The following is a 20,085-nucleotide window of genomic DNA, read 5'->3' on the forward strand; positions in this document are numbered from 1 at the left end:
TACTTTTTTCTTGTGCAAAATGTTTTGAGTCAGCAGAGAATAGAACACCAAGTACAAACTTGGCGCTAGAAGTACAGCAAAGTGTTTGCTGCTCTAAAATGTAACAGAGCCTACATCTGGGTTTCTATTAATTTCCAGAAAAATAGTTTTTATTTTTGAGTTGATGTCAAGAAGTTTGAAGGCCTTTCTGCTTAAAATAATAAAAAGAAATTAACTCCAGTCAATGCCTCTGGCATTCTTGACACTGAGCTGAGTTGACAGGATAAGTGTCACTTTCAGTAGCAATCTGAGGAAATTGAATCCCTGATGCACCCACAGAATATGAACCCAAATCCACCACATTTCTGAGACTTCACAGCTTGGTTCAAGAACTCTGCAACAAATAAACAGGCAGAGAGCTGTGTTTAACCAGCCTTCCCTGAGACAGCCACAGGCTGCAAACCGAGAACTGAGTTTGTAGTAGAAGCTGCACTTTCCCAATCCTTCCAGCATTTTTCTTGTTTCAACACTTGTCCAGAAGTGAAAGGGGCATTAAATATGGTATTTAAAAGCAGACTCTGACTTGCATTCAAACAGAGCTGTTCCTACTCACTATGTAAGCAAGCTGAGCATGGGACAGACCCACAGCAAATGGAGTGGCCAGGTGCAGTGGCCAATTCTGGGGTGAAAAGATGACACCTTTGCTCAGGAGACACTAACCTTGGTCCACAAGGGAAGGGAATTTAAGGGATAGGAAGAATCAGTAAATCAGCTGACAAAGGCAAAGGCTGAAGGGAAGATACCCTTTAAGGGAAAGCTTGAGAAAGCAGGATCCCTCAGCATCTGCACCACTGCCTGCGTCCCACGTGTTCCCTGCCAGAACATGGAGGCCAGCACTCAAGAGGAGCATATGGGAAGGAGACAAACGGAGATGACCTCTGCAGCAACAGACCAACAGGCAGCAGGAAACCAGAAAAACAGAAAACTAAAACCAGCACCTGTTTAAAACTCATCATCTGGAAAAACGCAGGCATTCGCTCAGAGGCGAGCAGACGGAAAACACATCTACATCTCCTAAAGGCAAGCCACTGAGGTATAAAATTCAAGACACTTCATTAACTGATGCACGGCCCTGAATAACTGCAGGAGGAATATTGCCAAAGTTCTTCTCTCCTCTGATATTTATAGCCACTCAGTCACCTTTAACCTCCACTTAATACAGGCAACAAGGAATCACGTTCTACAGCAGTGAACGCCTCACACCCCCGCGTGCCGGGCGGATTGTTCTAGTGATAAACGTCCCACGTTTTGGGAGAGGAAGTGAAGACTGACTTATCTGACTGAAAATGAGGGGGGTGAGTGGGTGACATTGTGGCATGTGCTCCCAGCTTTATGTGAGCTAATTAGAGATTGCCAGATAGGCAACCCTGTCCACGATATCTCCTTCTATTAATGCCTGTGATTGCACAAACTTCTCTAGCTCATCTGTATATTTCAGATTTGCTCCTGCTTTGCTGTTCCTGTGCCCACCCCAGCTACTGGGTGTCATTTCAGCGTGCCACAGAGTACCACAACAGTGAGGCAGCAGACACTTCCCTTCCAAGAAATGCTATGAGAATATTTAGTACTAAGTATATTACTGCACACCTCTTAGTGTTAACTTTCAGGTAGTTAAGGAAAAGGATTGAACCAGGATTCCTTATTACCAACCCAAACCAGATCACTCATTTCTAAACACAGAATTAAGTAAATTTGGCTTTCCATTTTAATGGGAAAAATTTAAAAAAAATTAAAATGTGGTGACAAAAGACTCTCACAAAGCTGCTCTATTGTTTCCAAACCATGATATGAACAATCCGTTTACTCCAAAATTGCAGCCAAATCCCCAGTGACTGTTACTATCTCCAGGAAAACTTACTGGTTACAGAGATTAAGGGATTGCCTCTGCTACTTGCAACAGCTCTTCCTGACTTCTACTACAAATGAAACTTTTCTTTTAAAGGCTGCAAAGAGAGAAAGAGAGGAAAAAAACCTACCCCAAACTTACTAGTGAAGCTACCTGTCATAGCACATTAACAACTTTTCTCTCTTTACTTAAAAAAAATAAAAATGGAAAAAAAATTTAAAAATTAAAAGTTTTTTTTAAAATCCATTTAAATCACATGTAAGGGTAATGAAATCACTGGGAAAAACAATTATATAGAAACAAGATTAATAGGGCAAGAAGTAGATAATAATTAGGCAAACCAATTTGATCAGACTCATGAGGGTTCATAGTGCTTATTTTAATTTATGAAATAAAGTGAGACAGGAAGGAATATTCTGGGACAATATGCTACATAGATTTTGGAAGAAAGCCTATTATCTTTTTTCATAGTCTATTTTTCAGAGGTAGAAGAAAAAAGCCAGATTCTTATCTCTGTGTGAAGTGGCCTCTTTCCCTTCACTTCACTGCCACAAAAGCAGCTTTAAATTCAGCAGTCTTAAAAACAGCCCACTCAAATAAATAAATACGAAGCTGTTTGATATGCTGTCAAGGTCACAAAAAGAGAGAGGTTTCAGGATGGATTTTTAAGAAAAAGAGAGAACAGTATGAAAAAAACAGCTTATAGCGGTGTGTTAAAAATCTTGTAAAGAAAAGACACAGTTTGTGTATGAGGTAGAATGGCACCTTCCTTTCTCCAGCAAGATAAATAGGAAGGAGCTGATCTTTTACAGTGCAAATCTCCCTGTGGTGCAGGATGTGCCAGCTGGGTGCTCTGCCATGGGGCGGGCAGTCTGTACACGAAGGTTTCACAGGAACACAGCGTGGACACTTCCAGACAATGTTTTAGGTTATTCCTAGAGATCCACCACCTCAGGAGGGTTTTGTTTCAACCTGCTTGCAACAAGAAAAAAAGGCAATAACTGGAACACTTACCGAAGGAGGAGATGGGGTCTGGACTGCGTAGGGTGGAGGTGGCATGTCTGTTATTTCTGGATCGTCATGTTCACTTTCACTGTAGCATTCTGAGATAGATATGGAAAATGAGCAAAAATGGTTAGACCAACACATTATTATTTGCAGCACTGCGCCAACCAAAGATCACCAAGCAGGATGTTCTGGATTTAAGACTACACTTTACCAAGTCAGTGTCTCCTAATCCACTTGTGGCAATGCTGGAGAGCTGTTGCAAGTAGCAGAGGCAATCCCTTAATCCCTGTAACCACTAAGTTTTCCTGGAGCTCCAACAGGCACTGGAGCTTTGGCTGTAATTTTGGAATAAACTGATTGTTCATATCATGGTTTGAAAACTATAGAGCAGCCTTGTGAGAGTCTTTTGTTGCACATGGTATCTCACTTAGACACACCATACAGCATGGTAGTACATATGAAGAGGTAACACCAAAAGTAAACACAGTACTCTAGGACTACCCTACTTGTATCTCTTTTGTTGGGTTGTGTTGTTTGGTTTTTTTTTGTAACAAAATCAAACTCACAGGAGTTTGAACTCATTGACGTGTGGCAGAGGCAGTCATCCTATTATTTCTTTCAACTATCTGTGCAGCAGGTGAAAACATTTTCTACAAATTTCTTTAAAGGTGGATTAAATGAAGTGATAATCATTGATAAAATTATACACAGAAAAAGGGAGGCAGAATGCTGCTGGTTCTTATGCCCAGGACCTGGCAATAGTAAACATTGGACAAGATCATAGAATAGTTTGGTTTGGGAGGGACCTTAAAAGGTCATATAGTCCAAGTTCTCTGCAATGAGCAGGGACACCTTCAACAAGACCAAGATGCTTGGAGCCTTGTCCAGCCTGATCTTGAATGTTTCCAGGGATAGAACTTCTGCCACATCTCTGGGCCACCTGTATCAGTGTTTCACTAACCTTACTGTAACAAATTACATCTTTATATCTAGTCTAAACCAGCCTTTTCTTAGTGTAAAACCATTACCCCTTGTTCAGTATGTCCTGCTAAAATGTTTGCCCCCATCTTTCTTACGGGTCCTCTTTGTGCACTGAAAGGCCACAAAGATCACTTTTGCTAAATGTCCCAACACAAATGTAACCTCTGTAGGAGCAAGTGCTTGCATCCTGCCCTGCACCACCTGTGCAGGGTGACAACACTCACCCCCAGCCCACTAGGCTGGGGACACGAGAGCTTGCAAAGACAAGCTCGGACCTTGATGAGGACAACTTGGGTACCAAGGGTCACAGAAAAGAGGCTGCCCCTGTGGTGTCCATGGGATCCAGTGCTGCCCTTTGCTGGGCACAGGCATTCAGCAGCCTGTGCTGACCAAGAGCCTCTGTCCAGCTTCATAATTCTTGATTCAACCAATACAACCAGTATCACATTTTTTTGAGTTTAAAAAAATTGGTTTAATGTAAAAAAATTTTGGCCATTCACATTTTCCATGGAACCCTTCCCTTCATGAAAAGATGGATAATATATTTGCACACTTCCTCCCTGAGTACAAGTATCTTTCAGTTCTTGTTACACAACCTAATATTCAATATAGCCCTTTATCCTAACGTGTTTTGATAAAGTTGGCTTCAAACAGGATACAGGCAGGAAGAATTAGATGGTGTGGAAGTTAACAAGTTTCCTGACAAGAAACAAATGTTAACAGAAAACAAAGAAACTGATGAGACTTGCTGAATTCTTCAAGCATCAGTGTTTACCAACCCCAAAGCTGCTTTTAATGGTAGAGCATAAATGGAGCCAGATTAAATTAATCAATAATGTAATGACATGTCCCGAGCCTGGACATAAATGACAATCCGAAATTTTGCAATAATGCAGAAGGGATACAGAGAGGAACACTTCATTGCTTAGGCAAAACAGGCTGCATCCCCTAAATGTTCATACTACTGAAAATACCAGTTTCTTCTTCATGATGACAGCTCCTTCACAAGCTCAGCAATTCCAAAGAGGGCACTGGGTACCAATACTCTAAAAACAGAGACTTAAAAGCCCAGATGAAGACACATATTCCTCAGAGTCCATTCCTGGTTGGGTAACATAATATTACTCAGAGCACTTCTCATTTTAAACCAGCCCCTCGGCCCAGATTTATGATTTGAGTGCTGGTATCTTCCCACCAAAGAGTTATATTAGGCTGGTGTGCAAATTAAGACAATAAATTAATTGTTTAGGACTTTTAAAGTTTTTTATTCCATAATGAACTTGGGCTTGGCTCTGAAACAAATCGTAGGCTCCAGAATAGCAGTACCACCCCCTCATCCCCCAGCACTGCAGTTGTTGAAACCCCAGGACTGGAGGACACAGGAGGGATGGGTCTGCAGAGCACAAGGTATCCCGGGCCTGCAAGCTGCCATGCTGCAGCACTCCTGTAATATAATTCACCAGCTCAAAACCCAGAGCAGCACAGCTGTTCCTCTCCACACTTGGTGGGCTTAGCAAGCCAGCAAACTGCCAGAAAGTAGTTACGCACCTCTCAAAAGATCACCTAGTGTCTCTCACACTGTTTCTCATCATTTTTTTTCTTTTTCTGTGGTTTCTCTGAGCTCAGGTAGTAGGCAGACCCAAGATGACGGTTTGAAAGAAAGAAAACAGCTGACAAAAATTTCGCCAAGCAAAAACTGTGAAGAACATAATGAAGCCAGTTAGGAGCATACCTTCCTCATTCTTCCTGTTTGGTGTCTGAGGGTCTACAGCCATTCCCAGCTTACTTAGCCACCTGTGTTTGAAAGAGAAGGAACACAGATTCAGGGACACTCACATGCTCTTCAGATTGAGTCTTGCTCCTTTCAGTTGTGTTCTACATCTACACACATCTGTTTTCATTAGCCTGAAGACCACATGTCAAAGTTTCTATTTCTTAGATCATCTTCTAGAAAGGCACCAGTTACCTCTATATTAATATTCCCTGTAGTGAATCGGATTAGTTGCCTGGGACATCTTTCCTTGATACTGAAAAAAAGGTACTACTGATGACCCAGGAGTTGCATTTATGTAAGCTAAAGAAAGTCTTTGTGCTGTAACACCATGTCAGTGAATTAGTCCAGCTGTTGAGGTGTCATCTTTCACCTGAGATGAGGACAAAGGCATGGGAGCCTCAGAAGATGATGTCAGCTGCTCTGGCCAAAACTGTTGCAGTACAGTCTGCACCACTTGAAACCAAACTTTTTGATCAGAACATATCACATTTTTCAACTTGCTATGTACTTTTGGTTTTAGTAAGTCTCACTTCCTGTGTTGGTTTATGCTGTAACCAGGGTGTTTCTCACTTACCTTCCCAGGTGGCTGCATTTTTCCGGTGCTAGAAACATTCCCTAGTTATACTTTTTGTATATTATGTTTGCCCGTAGGTCATTCAGATCTATCCACATTTTAAGTAACTAACAAATGAAAAAGCTCAAGCTTTTAAGATTAAAACTCAAGGCATATATAGAGAAAGTACAAAGGGCAGGAATTCTTAACTGGAAAAAAACATTCTGTTTGAATATGGTTCTACTAAAGCAACAGGGAATTTTCTAGTAAGGTCAGCATCAAACTAACTGCACTTTTTGACTGCAGTATAAGCAATAGAGCCACAAACAAATCAGAAAAACAAAGTTTCATTTCTATAAGAGTGGTCTATTGACTCTTTTCTGACAGCTAATCCTAACAGAAGGATTTTTTTAAATGAAAATCCACCTTAACAAGGAAAATATTTACTAAAAATTTCTAGGACTGCATTAATGACACGGGCAGACAAGTCACTAATAACTATATACAACTGGCCAGCTAAATGCATGCAGCTAGTCAGCATGGCTTTACTTTTCGTGTGTGCATGACAATAGCAAATACATTATAATTTAATGAAACAAATGACTGTGTTAATAAATCCACTGTTGATTTAATAGAGATATATGTAGAGGTATATGCATATATTGATATATGCATGAAGAGTTACAAAAGTTCATGATTCATCAAGCATTTATGCACACCAGGAACTCAACACACACAAATGCTCTAGTGAGTTGAGTGGAACCATTCACATGTGTATTTGCAGGACTGGAGCCAAGAGAACAGATGTCTTTTAGTCTGTTTCAACATATGCGTGAGTATGCGTGTACTTTATGTATTAAATGCATGTATTTTGTACTTTGCCAAGGAAAACATCATCAGTTGCAACAGTAAGGGGTTAGTACAGCATATTGCAGGCTGTTCTAACACTAGGCTACCTAGCTTTCAGCCAAAATGAAATTTAATCAAGAAGTGGACTTTGAACAAAATCATTCCTGGGGCATAAGAGCTAAGACACCTGCATAGATTTCAATCACTGACTCACAGGAGACTAAACATTTTTCACATGAGAATTTCCAGCTGGGCTCCAAACTGGCTGTTAACACTTACTAATATCCTCCATTAGCTCTAATTTTCCTTCTCCATATGTCCTTCCATTTCTTCTCTCTTAACCAGGGTTACCCTCTCTACTGAAATACTTCTATCCAGCTGTCCCTCATTCTCAGTCATCCTCATCCTATCTGCCTCAGGATCTTGTCACTCCATTCAGGAGCTCTGGTGGGAAATGCAGGAACACCAAAATGGATGGTTACCAGAATGATCCATGATGCTCCAACTTGCAAAGGGCAACAGATTATTTTCATCTATATTTACTTGTAGGCATCAGTAGAGTACAGATTTATGAATACATATCTGTGTACATACACTACTGTAATATTGTACATTTCTATATCTATAGATCTTTCAGAAGACCACACACATTCTCTCAACCTCTCTCTTTTTCTATTGTGGTAAATATGTATGAGGTCTCCTGTTTATAGAGGGAATGAGTAGTCATTGCCCTGTGAAAAATCATACAAAGATCACCGGTAGAACCATGATTAAAATCCTGACCTGACTGTTGTAGGAGCTCTCTTCCCATTTAAATTGTACTGCTTTTTATCCAGTATTTGGCCATTTAATGACTGCAATCTGAAGTAAAAAGGGCAAAGGTATGAGATATATCTAAATATATCTAAATCAGCCAAATTTGGATCAGTAGAAAATAATATCTTTCAATAGCTCAGTGGTTTCTAAAATGGCAGCATTCATATCCATTTTTACTTCTTCCATTGAGAACTCTTTGGTTGTTAATCTTCTAGACATTTGTGGAAAGAAAATTTCTGACCTGCCATGACAATCATCCAACGACAGCATAGTTTGATGCTGAAGTTAACGCTAATTTACATTAAGGAAACAGACCTTTCTATCCCTCTAACCCTCCTTGTTAACTGATATCATACTCTGAAACTGTTGTGCTCTAGATCACTTCTGAGACTTTTCCCTCTCTTTCCTTTCTTCCCTCACTTCTTCCCAAGAATCGCTATCGAATCTTAGCACTGCTCTAACAGAAATGGATTTATACCAGCAAATATTTGGAAGATTAGCATCAAAATTGGGCTAATTATGCAATTCTGATTTCAATCAAAATTAGTGAACAAAGAGCAATAGTTTTCTTCCATTTAGTGACCGAAAAAATTAGACTCAGTAACTCCCCAAATAACTTTGTCAACGACTGCTTGACAGTGAAAGAATGAACTTTTAAAGGGTGTTCTCGGGCATGAGACAGGATGAAACATGACCAGTCACTCCTACTTACGTGTTCATTTCCAGAACATTTTCTGCCGCAAAATAAAATGTCTTGATCTGTGGGTGGCTGATCTTAATAGCACTTTGGGAAAAGAAAAAGAGATATGAAGAAAAATGGTTTCCATAAGAAAGACAAAATAATAGCTGAATGAATTATTTAAAATATTTATTCACTCCACTGTATTAATCCAGATTAGCTTGTCCATCAATACAGCTCTTTCTTTAAAACACTAGTCTATTTTTAGCTCGTTTCCTAGGCCACACACTATCCAGAAAGTATAAACTACAGGAAGTAAAAAGAAAGGAATAAAGAATAAAACAAAGTCTTCCATTATTTCATTACATAATTCTGTTGCCTTTTTACACCTCAAATATTATGTGCAGCTTCCTCCAGCTCTGATATGTAAAGCAAACTTGAAAAATGTTGGAAGAAAGCACCAGTAGTGACCCAAGACATGGAACAGCTTGCATGTGCTGTAGTCAATAAGGCTAAGACCCCAAAGCATGGAAAACTGATGGCTGAAGGAAGGGATATGTGACACAGTAAGATCACAAGCAGCACACAGTAGGTGAACAGTGGGTGAAGAGTGACTGACTCTTCTGAATTCTCCATCAGAAGAATGAAGGTTTCTCTTGAGGGACACAATTAAAACCATACTGCACTTTATAACTTTGAACAGCAACACCTCTCCAAACCTTTGAAGAAGCTTCCAGAAGGAGCTGGAAGTCAGTTCTGCATACGGTGTTTGGAGAGAATATTTTTAAATGTCCACCCTGCTAAAGAAAGTATTTATTCCCTGCACAACCAAAGGCTTCAAGTACAGCCCAAGCTCAGTTGCACCACAGCATCCTAAAGAATAGTCCAGGCTTGGAGGGAAGCAGCATTACTTGCTGTCCTCCACAACTAAGAGGGAGCATCTGAGAACTACAGTCTATTCATAACCAGCAAATAAGAAAAAAAAAAAAAAGGAGAAGAAAAAGAAAGCATTTGGCACACTCCTCTGGTTTTTTTTTGGGTTTTTTTTTTTTTTTTTTTTTTTTTTTTTTTTTTTTTTTTGTGGTTTTAGCAAAGCACATCTGGCCAAGATTTTTTCAAAAATATTTTTGCAATATGGTTTTCTTTCAGTAGCTCAATTAATGTCTCATTATTTATACAATACAAAAGAACTCCCCACAGCTTCACTGTCAAAGACTACTGAGATTCATTCCTTGCAATGTTGTAAAAATCATGCAAAACTGGGAACAAGAGATAAACTTACTGCTTTTTTTTGCATTCAATTGCTCGATCCACACTGAAGTCTGGAAGTCTTATAAATCCTTCTGCTTTTTCAGCCTTCCATAAAAGAAAAAAAAAATTAAATATCACCACATCAACCAACTGGTAAACTAGTAGACTCCAATGGTGAATAATATTTAACATGCAAGTGCTTGTTTTTGACAGCTTTTTATACTGTGAAAATATATGCTGATCACCATAGGGACAGATTAACGCCTGATGAAATATTTCTATACCAGATATATTTGTGCAAATCCAGGGTGCTGGAAAGCCACCACTCCTCTTGGTACAAGTGGCAGACTGTAAGCATAGATTTTGTTGACTAGTAAGGATGAACAAGAGTTATATCATCTGTTCAGGTCTGGATAGCACCTACAATCTCAAAAGTGGGTTTGTGCCATGATACAGCATGTGTGTGTCTTACACAGACACATAACAGCAGCACATAAAATGACCCATGTATACCTGAAAAATACAACTCAGAAGTGCCTCAAGATGATTCTAAGTAGAAATAGAGGAGGGTGTCCCCTATATAATTGCAGCATGGACCATTTTGCATGGTCACCTGTACACAAGCAAGGCAGAGGCAATGCAGGTTACTCCCATTCCACAAGGTGCTAGGGCATCATCCCACTCAGCTGAGTTCTGTGATTAAACACTGCAGACCTGCCTCAGAGGGCTTTGATCACCCAGCTATCACTACCCCCAGAAATTTGCAGGCATAGTACAAGAGGTAGCAATATCCAGGCAGACATTCACATTTACATTTTCAGTACCCTGTTTATATCCATCAGCCCTTTCTGCATGCAAGGAGTTTACTGAGCATTGACGTCTCTGCTCTCAGTCAGCAGGACTCTGAGTCAGAGATGAAAAACTGAAGTGACAAGCCTCAAATCCCTTTTTGTGCTGCCTGAAACTGAAACATCTGAAGAAAAACATCATCTTTACTACATCTATCTACATACACCTGGTCATCTGCAATAAGATTAGGAGTCCTCCTAAGATGAGATGAATATATAATGTAGACAAAAGTCTGTAGGACATAATGTCAGGAAAAATATACTTTCCAAAACAAGGAGTGCTCATTCCTGAATTACATTTTTGCTGCTGCCAGCCATCGCTAGTAGACACATTAAAATTCTGAAAATGTACACTGAGTTAAAGCAGGTAAAATACACACAACAATTACAAAGGCAGAGGATAAATGAAGATGACTGACATTATCTCAAGTCTCATTATGCATGAATATGATCAGACTATAAAAAGATGTTCATCAAGACAAGCCTTTGAGCTTTAATGCTTAGAATTACGAATGTCCGAGAACTGAAATATTAATACAGGATGGTTACTTCAGTGGGTGGCTTCCCCTCACATCTGCATATATGTTCTTTTGTATACAATAACTCGTGGCCTAACCATTCATTCCTGTCATTTACATGTATTAAACATTCATGTGAGAAGCTTATATTTCACATCGTCACCAATAAACAGTTTTGTTGCTCCAAGACATGGACACACAGCATCAGTGGCAGGTTTTTTTCTTATTTTCTTTCAGAACAAGAGAAAAAAAATATAGTTTACATCTGGGCTGAAAAAGTTTCATTTTGTAATATTTGTATGAAAAAGTGCTTATTTGCTACTGTGGGCTTTTAACACTCTTTGATTGTATTTGTATCTGTAAAACTTGTTCAGTGACTAGCTTAGGAGCTTTTGTTTCCATTCCACAGGTTAGAATTTCATGAGCTTAAAGTCATTGAGATAAATAACAACTAAAGCTAGTATTACCATCCCAGATCCAAAGTATATTAAATATATAGGGATGAGCAAATAAATACTGGCGAGTAATGAAGGAGCATTGCTCTTGGGCTGCACTGCGATAATGCTAGAGATTGTATTATCCAGCATTTCAGTTCCAAAAAGATAATCACTTAGTAGATCGGGAACACCAAATTCCTGTTTAGTTCCCAAGACCAATCTGAGAATACCATGAACCAAACTCAAAAAAGCAGTCCATGAGGTACAACAATCACTATTGCACACACTGCTGGATGAGAAATACATACAATGCCAGTTGCTTCTCTTAGTAGGAATCCATACTCCCAGTTTAAGAAAAAGTTATCCATGAGACCCTGGGTGAAGAAATATACCCGGGTACCCATGCAGCAATAAATCTGTGGCCTGAGCTGGGTAAGCTAACAGGTAGGTGAGTGGGTGACTCGGGTCTGGGACAAGTTTGGCCTTTCTTCCATGTTTGGAATGCAGCTACAGCTCAGCCAATTCTATCAGTGTAGTGACCACTGGTCTAGACTGCATCCTATAAACAGTTTAGAGTGCTGAAAAAGCACTCCTGAAGGGATTAAGTCCATGAAATGCCATTAGATAAATCACTGTTTCTACTGTCAATGTATAAAAGAATTTGTGTGTTTGGATTTTGTATTGGATTAGTGAATTACCTGCACCCTGTAAGCCAGTGTGGAGACACTCACCTGGAACACTCCCACCCATGCAGAAATGGAACTCAGACTTGCATCACTGACTTAATCCAGCAGTAATTTAGATAGATTCCTCTACCTAAATTAAGGGAGTGCCCTCTAAATTACTAATGACTATAGGTCTGTAGGCCTTGATTTCAGTACTTTAATTTTAACAATTGTACAGGAGAGAAACCCTTGATTTCTTATGCAGCACTTGGCTTGTTCCAGTTGGTAAAAGATTATGTTCTCACATACACATTCTCTCTCAATGCATTCAAATTTTATACTAATTCTGTCTGTGATTTCATATTTGCTCATTTAAAGAAAAATTCATGTTTCATTTTATGTATGAGTGAAATACACTATTTGTACACATCTAAAACATGCCATCTATGTAACTGAAAAGAGGAGTTTGATGGGTATGTAGCTTCATAATTATCAGGAAAAAAAGAAATGAAAAAAGAAAAAGAAGTCACTAAAATCTTAAGGGTGTTATTTCAGTCAGCAAATAGAATTCCAAATAAATCCTAGGAACAGAACATGTGGAAGTCATCTTTTCAGTCATTCTTGGGATAAAAATGACATTTCAAAACATTTAAAGCCTATAGAAATCCTAAGTGCTTTCTTTCTTCCAAAATGTTATCTCTAACATGACTTTAGCAGGCTATTATTTAACTCACATGTTTCATTCAAGATTCCTTCAAATTTTGAAGTGAAGCTGTAAAATAGCCCTAAAAAACTCTGATACAAAGAACCTTGACCTATTTTCTACTTAATCAGGATGTTTAAAAAAATAAGTTGTCATTTCTTTTGGGTTTTATGGAGGTTAGCCTAACATAAATCTGTGTTTTTGCTATTCCAAGTTGTAGAAAAATAATTTCAATAATAACAACAGTCTCTGCAAGTTCTTGTGGCAAAAAAGAAAGTGGCTAATTTTTTTCACAGGAAAAGCTTTGCACTCAAAAAAAAGAAATTATTTATGAAACACAGTGCATGAATCCAATGAAAGAGGCTAATGTCCTCTTGAGCTTGCCTCAATATATTATCTAAATGTTGTGGCTTTAGGAGATTTAGTAAGTCATTTAAAGTGAGTGTAATGTTGCAGCAAGATTTTTAAAAATAGTGCTAGAAAATTAAATATCTTGTTATTGTGTAAGAGCTCCAATCTGCAAATCAGGGTAGTCCTCATGGCTTCATTAGAAGACTCTATGGATGTTGGAGGAGCAGTTCAGCATTTTAGTCTTTTTTTTCTCTCTGCCAAGTACACCAATGAGGCATCCTATAGAACTGTGAATGATTTGTGTAAGATATTGGGCCATAGGTTCCCAAGCCTCTCAGCTCAATCAGCTGACATCAATGACTTTTTCTCATCCACATAAGCAGCTATTACAACTCAAAGGTAAAAGATTTTTCTTTTAAAAGACCGTAATTATATAGCTTGAAGCAAAGCTGTTGGAATGAGGACCAATTCAAATGCAGTGAATGAGGGGAAAAGAAGTACAAAGATAAATAGTGACAGTAGATCACAGCCTGCATCTCTTTAATTTTATATTTATATTTATTTTCAGCTGAATTCCCATGACAACCACCGTTAAGACATTCTACAAAAATATATTTCAACTCTATTTGGAAAACCAGTCAAGCTACCCTAAAGACCCACCAGACAGAGGCATTTAGTCCTTTGTCCCATTCCAGCCAACACTATCCAACACAATTGAAACAAACAAAAAAGAGCCAGGAGCCTGGGATTACACATGACAATCCTCCCCCACCACCCCTCTTCCTATGTAGGAGTACTAATTCCCTCTGGGGTTTCAGTATGAGAATTGCAACAGCTAAAGGATCAGGCAGGATCACAAACTGTACTACTTAAACACTTGTCTTCAAGGCAGCTGCCTACAGAGACCAGTACTAAAAAAAAAAACAAAAGAAAAATATAAATGAACACTAATGAAGAGCAGTTGTCCAAGGAGTCTGGTGTTCTTGAATGCACCCAGAAAGTCTGACTGCCCAGATGTATTTTCAGACATGTCCTGTATTTTCATTGCAAAACCAACCCATCCGTGCTTCCTCCTAATCCAAACAGCTTCTCCTCCCCAGACTGGGAGTGCTTCCATGTTGCAAAGAGAAGTTTACTTGTCTCACGTTTTATAGAAAGAAGAAGGTTGTGTGGGAAGAGGTTCCAGGGCAGCTTACCCAAACCTGGTGAGACCACTGGGCCTGACCTCAGCTAGCTCATCAAAAATTTATTCACATTTTCACGTGCTCTCTGGCTTTCTTTCAGTGAAGAAGAAGCTTTACTCTTAGGGTGTCTGATCTGCTATTGCTGACCCATGTATTATTTTTACTCTTTTGAGCTGTGGCATTCAAAAAACATTTTATGTTAAATTGAAGGAAATATCAGCTGCAAATGTCACAACAAGTATCCTATTTAATGTATCCAAATCTGCCTCTCATGAGAGACCCAGAACCAGAGTGGCTTGAAGAAAAATTAAGCCAGAGTGACAGAAATATCCAGAGTTTCAGACACACATGAAGACAAACTTGACCAAGAAGATGATATTCAGATGAGGTTATCTACCCAAATCCAGGATAATGCATGTTCCCATACATATTCCACCCACTCTCTATTTTCTCTATCTCCATTAGAAAAAAGGTCCAGCACCCTGTTGCTATGCTACAGTTGCCAGTGTCTGGTTTTCACACAGCCACAAACAAACCAAGCTCATTTCTCACCAGAACCAAACTGGTCAGCAGAGCTACAGGCAACCAGTGTGCCCCGGTCCCTTTGATGTCAGCCCCACTCTTTCATCACCACCCTTGGCATCAGCCCCTGTAAAAGGGCTGGTCACAGGAAGCCTTGGGCACGTGAGAAGCAGAACTCCTGTTTCAACAGAACTCTAGACTGTCATCTTGTACAGCCCCGTGGGACCAAGGGTTAACTTTACTGCACAGTGGAAGTGCAGGCAGTCCTAATGCCAGGCCAGAGACTTGTCAAGCAAGCAAGTGAATGTGTCACTGCTATTTCTCCTTCATCTAGAAGTGAGAATATCTGGGTCTAGTTGATCTCACATACAACTCTGAGCATGCCTCTGGTCCCAAGAATTTCAGAGAGCAGGCACTGGCAAAGAGCACCTCTCCTCCTTTCCAAACCCCACAGTTACTGACATTCTGCAAACACTGATTGAATCTGTAGTTACATAGAGGCTGCACTTTAAGCTGCCCAAAGAAACCTTGAGTTTTTAACATAAAATAGTGTGTAAGAGTTGGCAGAAGTTGAAAGCAAAGAGGTGCTATCAGCCAACATACTAAAAGCACAGCTGTAATAGGTGAGAACTCAGGGTTGACACAAGACAACAATATCTGGAAGCCACATTAGCTCTTCAGAGGAAATGAAATAAACTGGAATGAGACTGACACTTATTTTTCAACCTTGTTCTTTTGGAGGCAGTCAGTGATAGTCAGGAAGCAGGCATGGGACAGTGAGTGCTGTCAAGGAGCACTGGAACCAGCATGATCATGATTTCTCTGGATCTCAGGAATGGAATTTAACCAGGCCAGAACAACTGAAGGAAGTGGAGGAATTTGCACCTGTCCCCCATCACTCTTCTCTTCCCAGAGGCAAACTTTTCCTAATCTTGCCTTCTTTATTTCGTCTCATCTTGGTTACTCTTTAGGATTATTCCTTTCTGATATTTTCTGTGTCTAAAAAGTCATGTCAGCCAGCCAGCTCACCTTTCTTAAATCTGCTTGGCCAGAAGTACAACTGCAAACACAGATTTATAAAAGCCAATAAGGTTTTGCAAGGTATTAATGCTGCTTATTGGGATTACTGCCTCGCCATGCCTTTCAAGCAGATATATTGTAAGCATAAGGAAAAAAGTGCCTTTACAAAATTTTTTTCCCAATATTTCTATTTATTTTCTTTCTATTATGCATGTATTTGACATAGTCTTGAAAGGAACATATGTTAGACTAAGACATCATAAAAAAACAACAGCCCAAGACTAGCAGAGTTGCTTTCCTTTACCCCCCAAAAAAATACTTAATATCATCTTGAAGTATCAGACACAGTTTTGTTTGGATTTTAAAAAAGCAAACCAAAAAATCTCTCTCACACACACACACAAACAAACAAACACCTCACAAAAAAAATACTAACATTATACTCACAACTGAAGGGAGAATGTGAAATAATCTAAATGAGTAAAGGTTTGTTTAGGGTATGAGGATTTTTTTAATGGCTTAAACTATTGTATTTTTTCCCTGAAAAGTTAGCCAAAATTTTAATGGGGATTACTGCAGTGGAAATAAACAAGTGGAAATCATCCAGATTGCCTTTGATATTTTTTAAATGCTCTAAGAATTAATAAGGGTTCCTTTAATCTTTCATCCTTTGCTGTGCCTGTGACATGCTGATTTCCAGAGCAGCTGCTTTACATTTAAAGAACCTCATGCCCATCCAAAATTCGACACTGAAGCTGCTGAGTTTCACTATGTTTTTGCTGGCATACCCTAATTCTCTTCACACCCTAATTCTTAGATCTGTCACTCCATCATTTGAATGTGATAAGAGCTTTTTAGAGGTAGCAGTGCCAGACAGCAAATTGAAGGGAGTAACTATATCTGAATCTTCCTAAGATGGGCAAGACAGCCTCACTGCCCATTTAAACAAGCACAGAGTAAAGCAGCTGCCCTCTACTATTTGAAAAAAAAAAAAAAAAAAGGACAAAAAAATTTAAATAGGAAAAAAATAGAAGAAAACAGAAAAAGAAACCAAGCAGACAAACAGAATCTCAGTGGGGAAGGGGGTGGAAAGAGAAATAGGAGAGACATTTCTGAAAATTAAATAATAAGTGAAGAAGCATTCCTGTTTTGAGTTTTGACAACAAGTGTTTGCAAATTGCCTATACCCAGGAAAACATTTCTCAAATTCAAATGCCACCTTTAAAGGACAGCTCTTTACAGGGCAAAACAGACAGCAAGTTAACATTTCACAAGTACCTGCTGAACTAGAAAACACATTGTTTTCTGCGTATTTCAAATTCATATAGACACTTCCCAGATCACATAAGTGTCTGGAGAAATAAACCCAGTTACTTGTACTCCTCCAGGGTGCACCTAAATTGTGACCTCAGGTTCCCTTCTCTCAGTCCCAGCAGATGCTGTTTCTCTGGCACCCGGAGCTGGCTGTATGCTGTACTCACCAGCTGACTGCTGTACCAATACAGCGATGACTCCTTTAGCACACACCAGAACTTTTTCCATTTGTTGCCAATGAAAGCTCCTTTTTCCTTCTTTTTGTAGAGCCATCCTTGGCAATCGGCTTGCCCCAGCTCTTTGCACGATATCCTCCGTCGGCTCATTATAAAGAACCCTGTGCCATTAAAAATACAGTGTTGTGCTTGCTTAAAACTGCATTACCAGGAAAGATGTTGCTGCCAATTAAGGATATCATCTTTACTTAGGAACCTCAGCAAGTCATCCAAGCATATCTTAAAATATACTTAGAAGTCAATCAGTTTTATAATGGCTGTGACAGTAACGCACATTCATTTGAAAGGCTTGTGATGCTCAGAAATTAAACAGTAAGCTATAGATAATGCAGATACTAATTAATGCTAAGATAACCATACACGAGTTTTTGTAAATTAAAAATACAGCCTTTAATCCTTTTAAAAGAAGCATGCATATATTTTTCCTCACACAGCTGCACTGAAAAGGATACATCTCTTTAAGTCAGCTAGAGAAAACTATTATGCCAAGTACATGAAAACCACCAGCATGTATGTCTGTGCAGGCAGCTGATTCTACCTCACTGATTTCCAGCTTTGATTCAATTAACATACCACAAGGATTTAGTCCAAAGGAACAGCCCGTTGTCATTTTTCAGAATCGGTGTAAGAATCAGTGGAGTTAAAATGCAGTTTTTCACTAGATGAGTAGCAGTACAAAATCCTCACCCTCCCAAGAATAAGACATACTAAGAAAATAACAAAAGAGGAATCCAGGAGAGAAAAGAAAAAACAATCTCTCATTACCTTGACTTTTCTTTTTTGCCTTCTGACGCAAAGGAACCTGTAAGAAATGCAGGAAGGAAAGAAAAGAGGAAATTTCAGATTGTGTTGCAACATTTGTGTAGAAAGGGGAGGGGGAAGCTAGAGAAGGACGTGGTGGTGATGCTGGTGGTATATGCAGGATGGAAACACATAACCCACTCACTGCTGAAGGGACGCTAGCAGCTGAAGCAAAAGACATGTTAATTAAAATTGATGTATATCTAGTTGAGCAAGAGCAAACACAACCCTATTACACGTGTCTATCTACTACTGCTTCCTGTTTCACATCCACAGACAGCTTCTACTTTGCTGTGTTTGCCCAAATGGTATTCTGTGTTTTGAAGTTAAAAAATAGAAGTTAAAACTCCAGCATTTTAATGCTTCATTAAGGCTCCACAAGGAGAATTTACAAACATGGAGAGATTAAAATACATGCCAGATGACTGATAGTCATTTAGCTCATTCTCTAAGAAATCCTGAAAGAGAAAAAAATTGATCTTCACCTTTGAATTTTTTTTATTTAATGCAGAACATGTATTTTTTTTTTTCCTATTAAACAGTTTAATAATATTTCTTAAGAAAAAAAATCACACAAAATATATGGAAATTTTAGTCACTGCAAAAATAATACAATTGAATTTATTTATGCATTTGCAGTCTACATATTTAATCCTGCATAAACACATAGAAAATGAAACTAAAAGAGAAGACCACAGAACAAAAAAGGAGGTAATTGAAAATGGAAGGTATGGCTTTTGGAATAAATTCTCCCCAGGCAGGCTGGTTGGTTTTGTGATTGCAGATAAAGTACTTGACTTCTCTTTGCCTCAACCTTTCCTTCTCCAGTGTGGGAACTAAAGCATTCACTTTTTTCTATTTTTAGGAAGAGTTTGAAGCCCCCAGATGACAAATGCTGCATAAAGTGACATATGATTTAATATGCTGGCCACAATGTTGCTATGCAAAGCCGCTAGTTACCTGATCCGCTGCAGAGCTACGCTATGAACATCCCTAATGTAGCCCCTCCGCCGCATCAGACTGCTTCTCAGGAAAACAAAACTCCATTTCATATCCCTCTTGAAAAATTTGATGGCTCTTCTCACAAATTAAAGGTGAGTAAAGCTAGACCATCTGTAAACAACTATAGAAGTGCCCACTGTCATCAGTATTTACAAGAGCGACAACTTTCTGAAGCAGGGATCTCTGCAGCGTGTACCACAGAGCACAGAGCCGTGTCTCGCAGTCCTGTGCTTATCCAGTGCCTGTTTGACATGACCTGAACAACGCTCTTGTGGGAGGCTTTACCAGGCATGAATAATCCCAGACTCCTGCTTAATCACTGAGTATTCTTTTTTCCTTTTTCCCTTATTATTTTTAAAATTCTACCACTGCCTCTCTGTCTCAGACTATTCTCCATGACAACACACAAAGAAAAGCAATAAGGAAACAAATCAGCTCTATTAGAGATTCTGCTATTTCCCCATCCTTTTCATGTCTTCACTCCAAAGAAACTTATGCCCTATTTAAGACACATGGAAATAATATATGACCTCAGGGAATCAATGGGTCACACAAACTAATTGCTTTCCTTCAGAGCTATCCAAAATTATATTAAGAAAAACAATTATAAATCAGGTCTCCTGGCCCAAAAACTGAGTAGTAAAGCGACAGCACATCTTTGCCATGGCACTATATTGGGGTCATTTCA

At 39.1% G+C, this 20,085-nt stretch overlaps 1 protein-coding gene across 3 annotated transcripts in view; it reads right to left on the reverse strand.

The window, feature by feature from the left end:
- Positions 1-20,085, reverse strand: part of IPCEF1 (interaction protein for cytohesin exchange factors 1) — a 55,056-nt gene that overhangs the window by 17,614 nt on the left and 17,357 nt on the right. For 2 of the 3 annotated variants that reach the window (XM_068184650.1, XM_068184651.1), the window contains exons 3-8: positions 18,360-18,396; positions 17,526-17,695; positions 9,828-9,901; positions 8,579-8,650; positions 5,607-5,668; positions 2,900-2,988 (exon numbers count right to left, since the gene is read on the reverse strand). In XM_068184650.1, the coding sequence (XP_068040751.1) occupies positions 2,900-2,988; positions 5,607-5,668; positions 8,579-8,650; positions 9,828-9,901; positions 17,526-17,695; positions 18,360-18,396 (504 nt within the window). The other variant, XM_068184653.1, reaches the window with a different exon arrangement.

The sequence above is a fragment of the Anomalospiza imberbis genome, chromosome 3 (assembly GCF_031753505.1).
Source record: "Anomalospiza imberbis isolate Cuckoo-Finch-1a 21T00152 chromosome 3, ASM3175350v1, whole genome shotgun sequence".
Classification (NCBI taxonomy): domain Eukaryota; kingdom Metazoa; phylum Chordata; class Aves; order Passeriformes; family Viduidae; genus Anomalospiza; species Anomalospiza imberbis.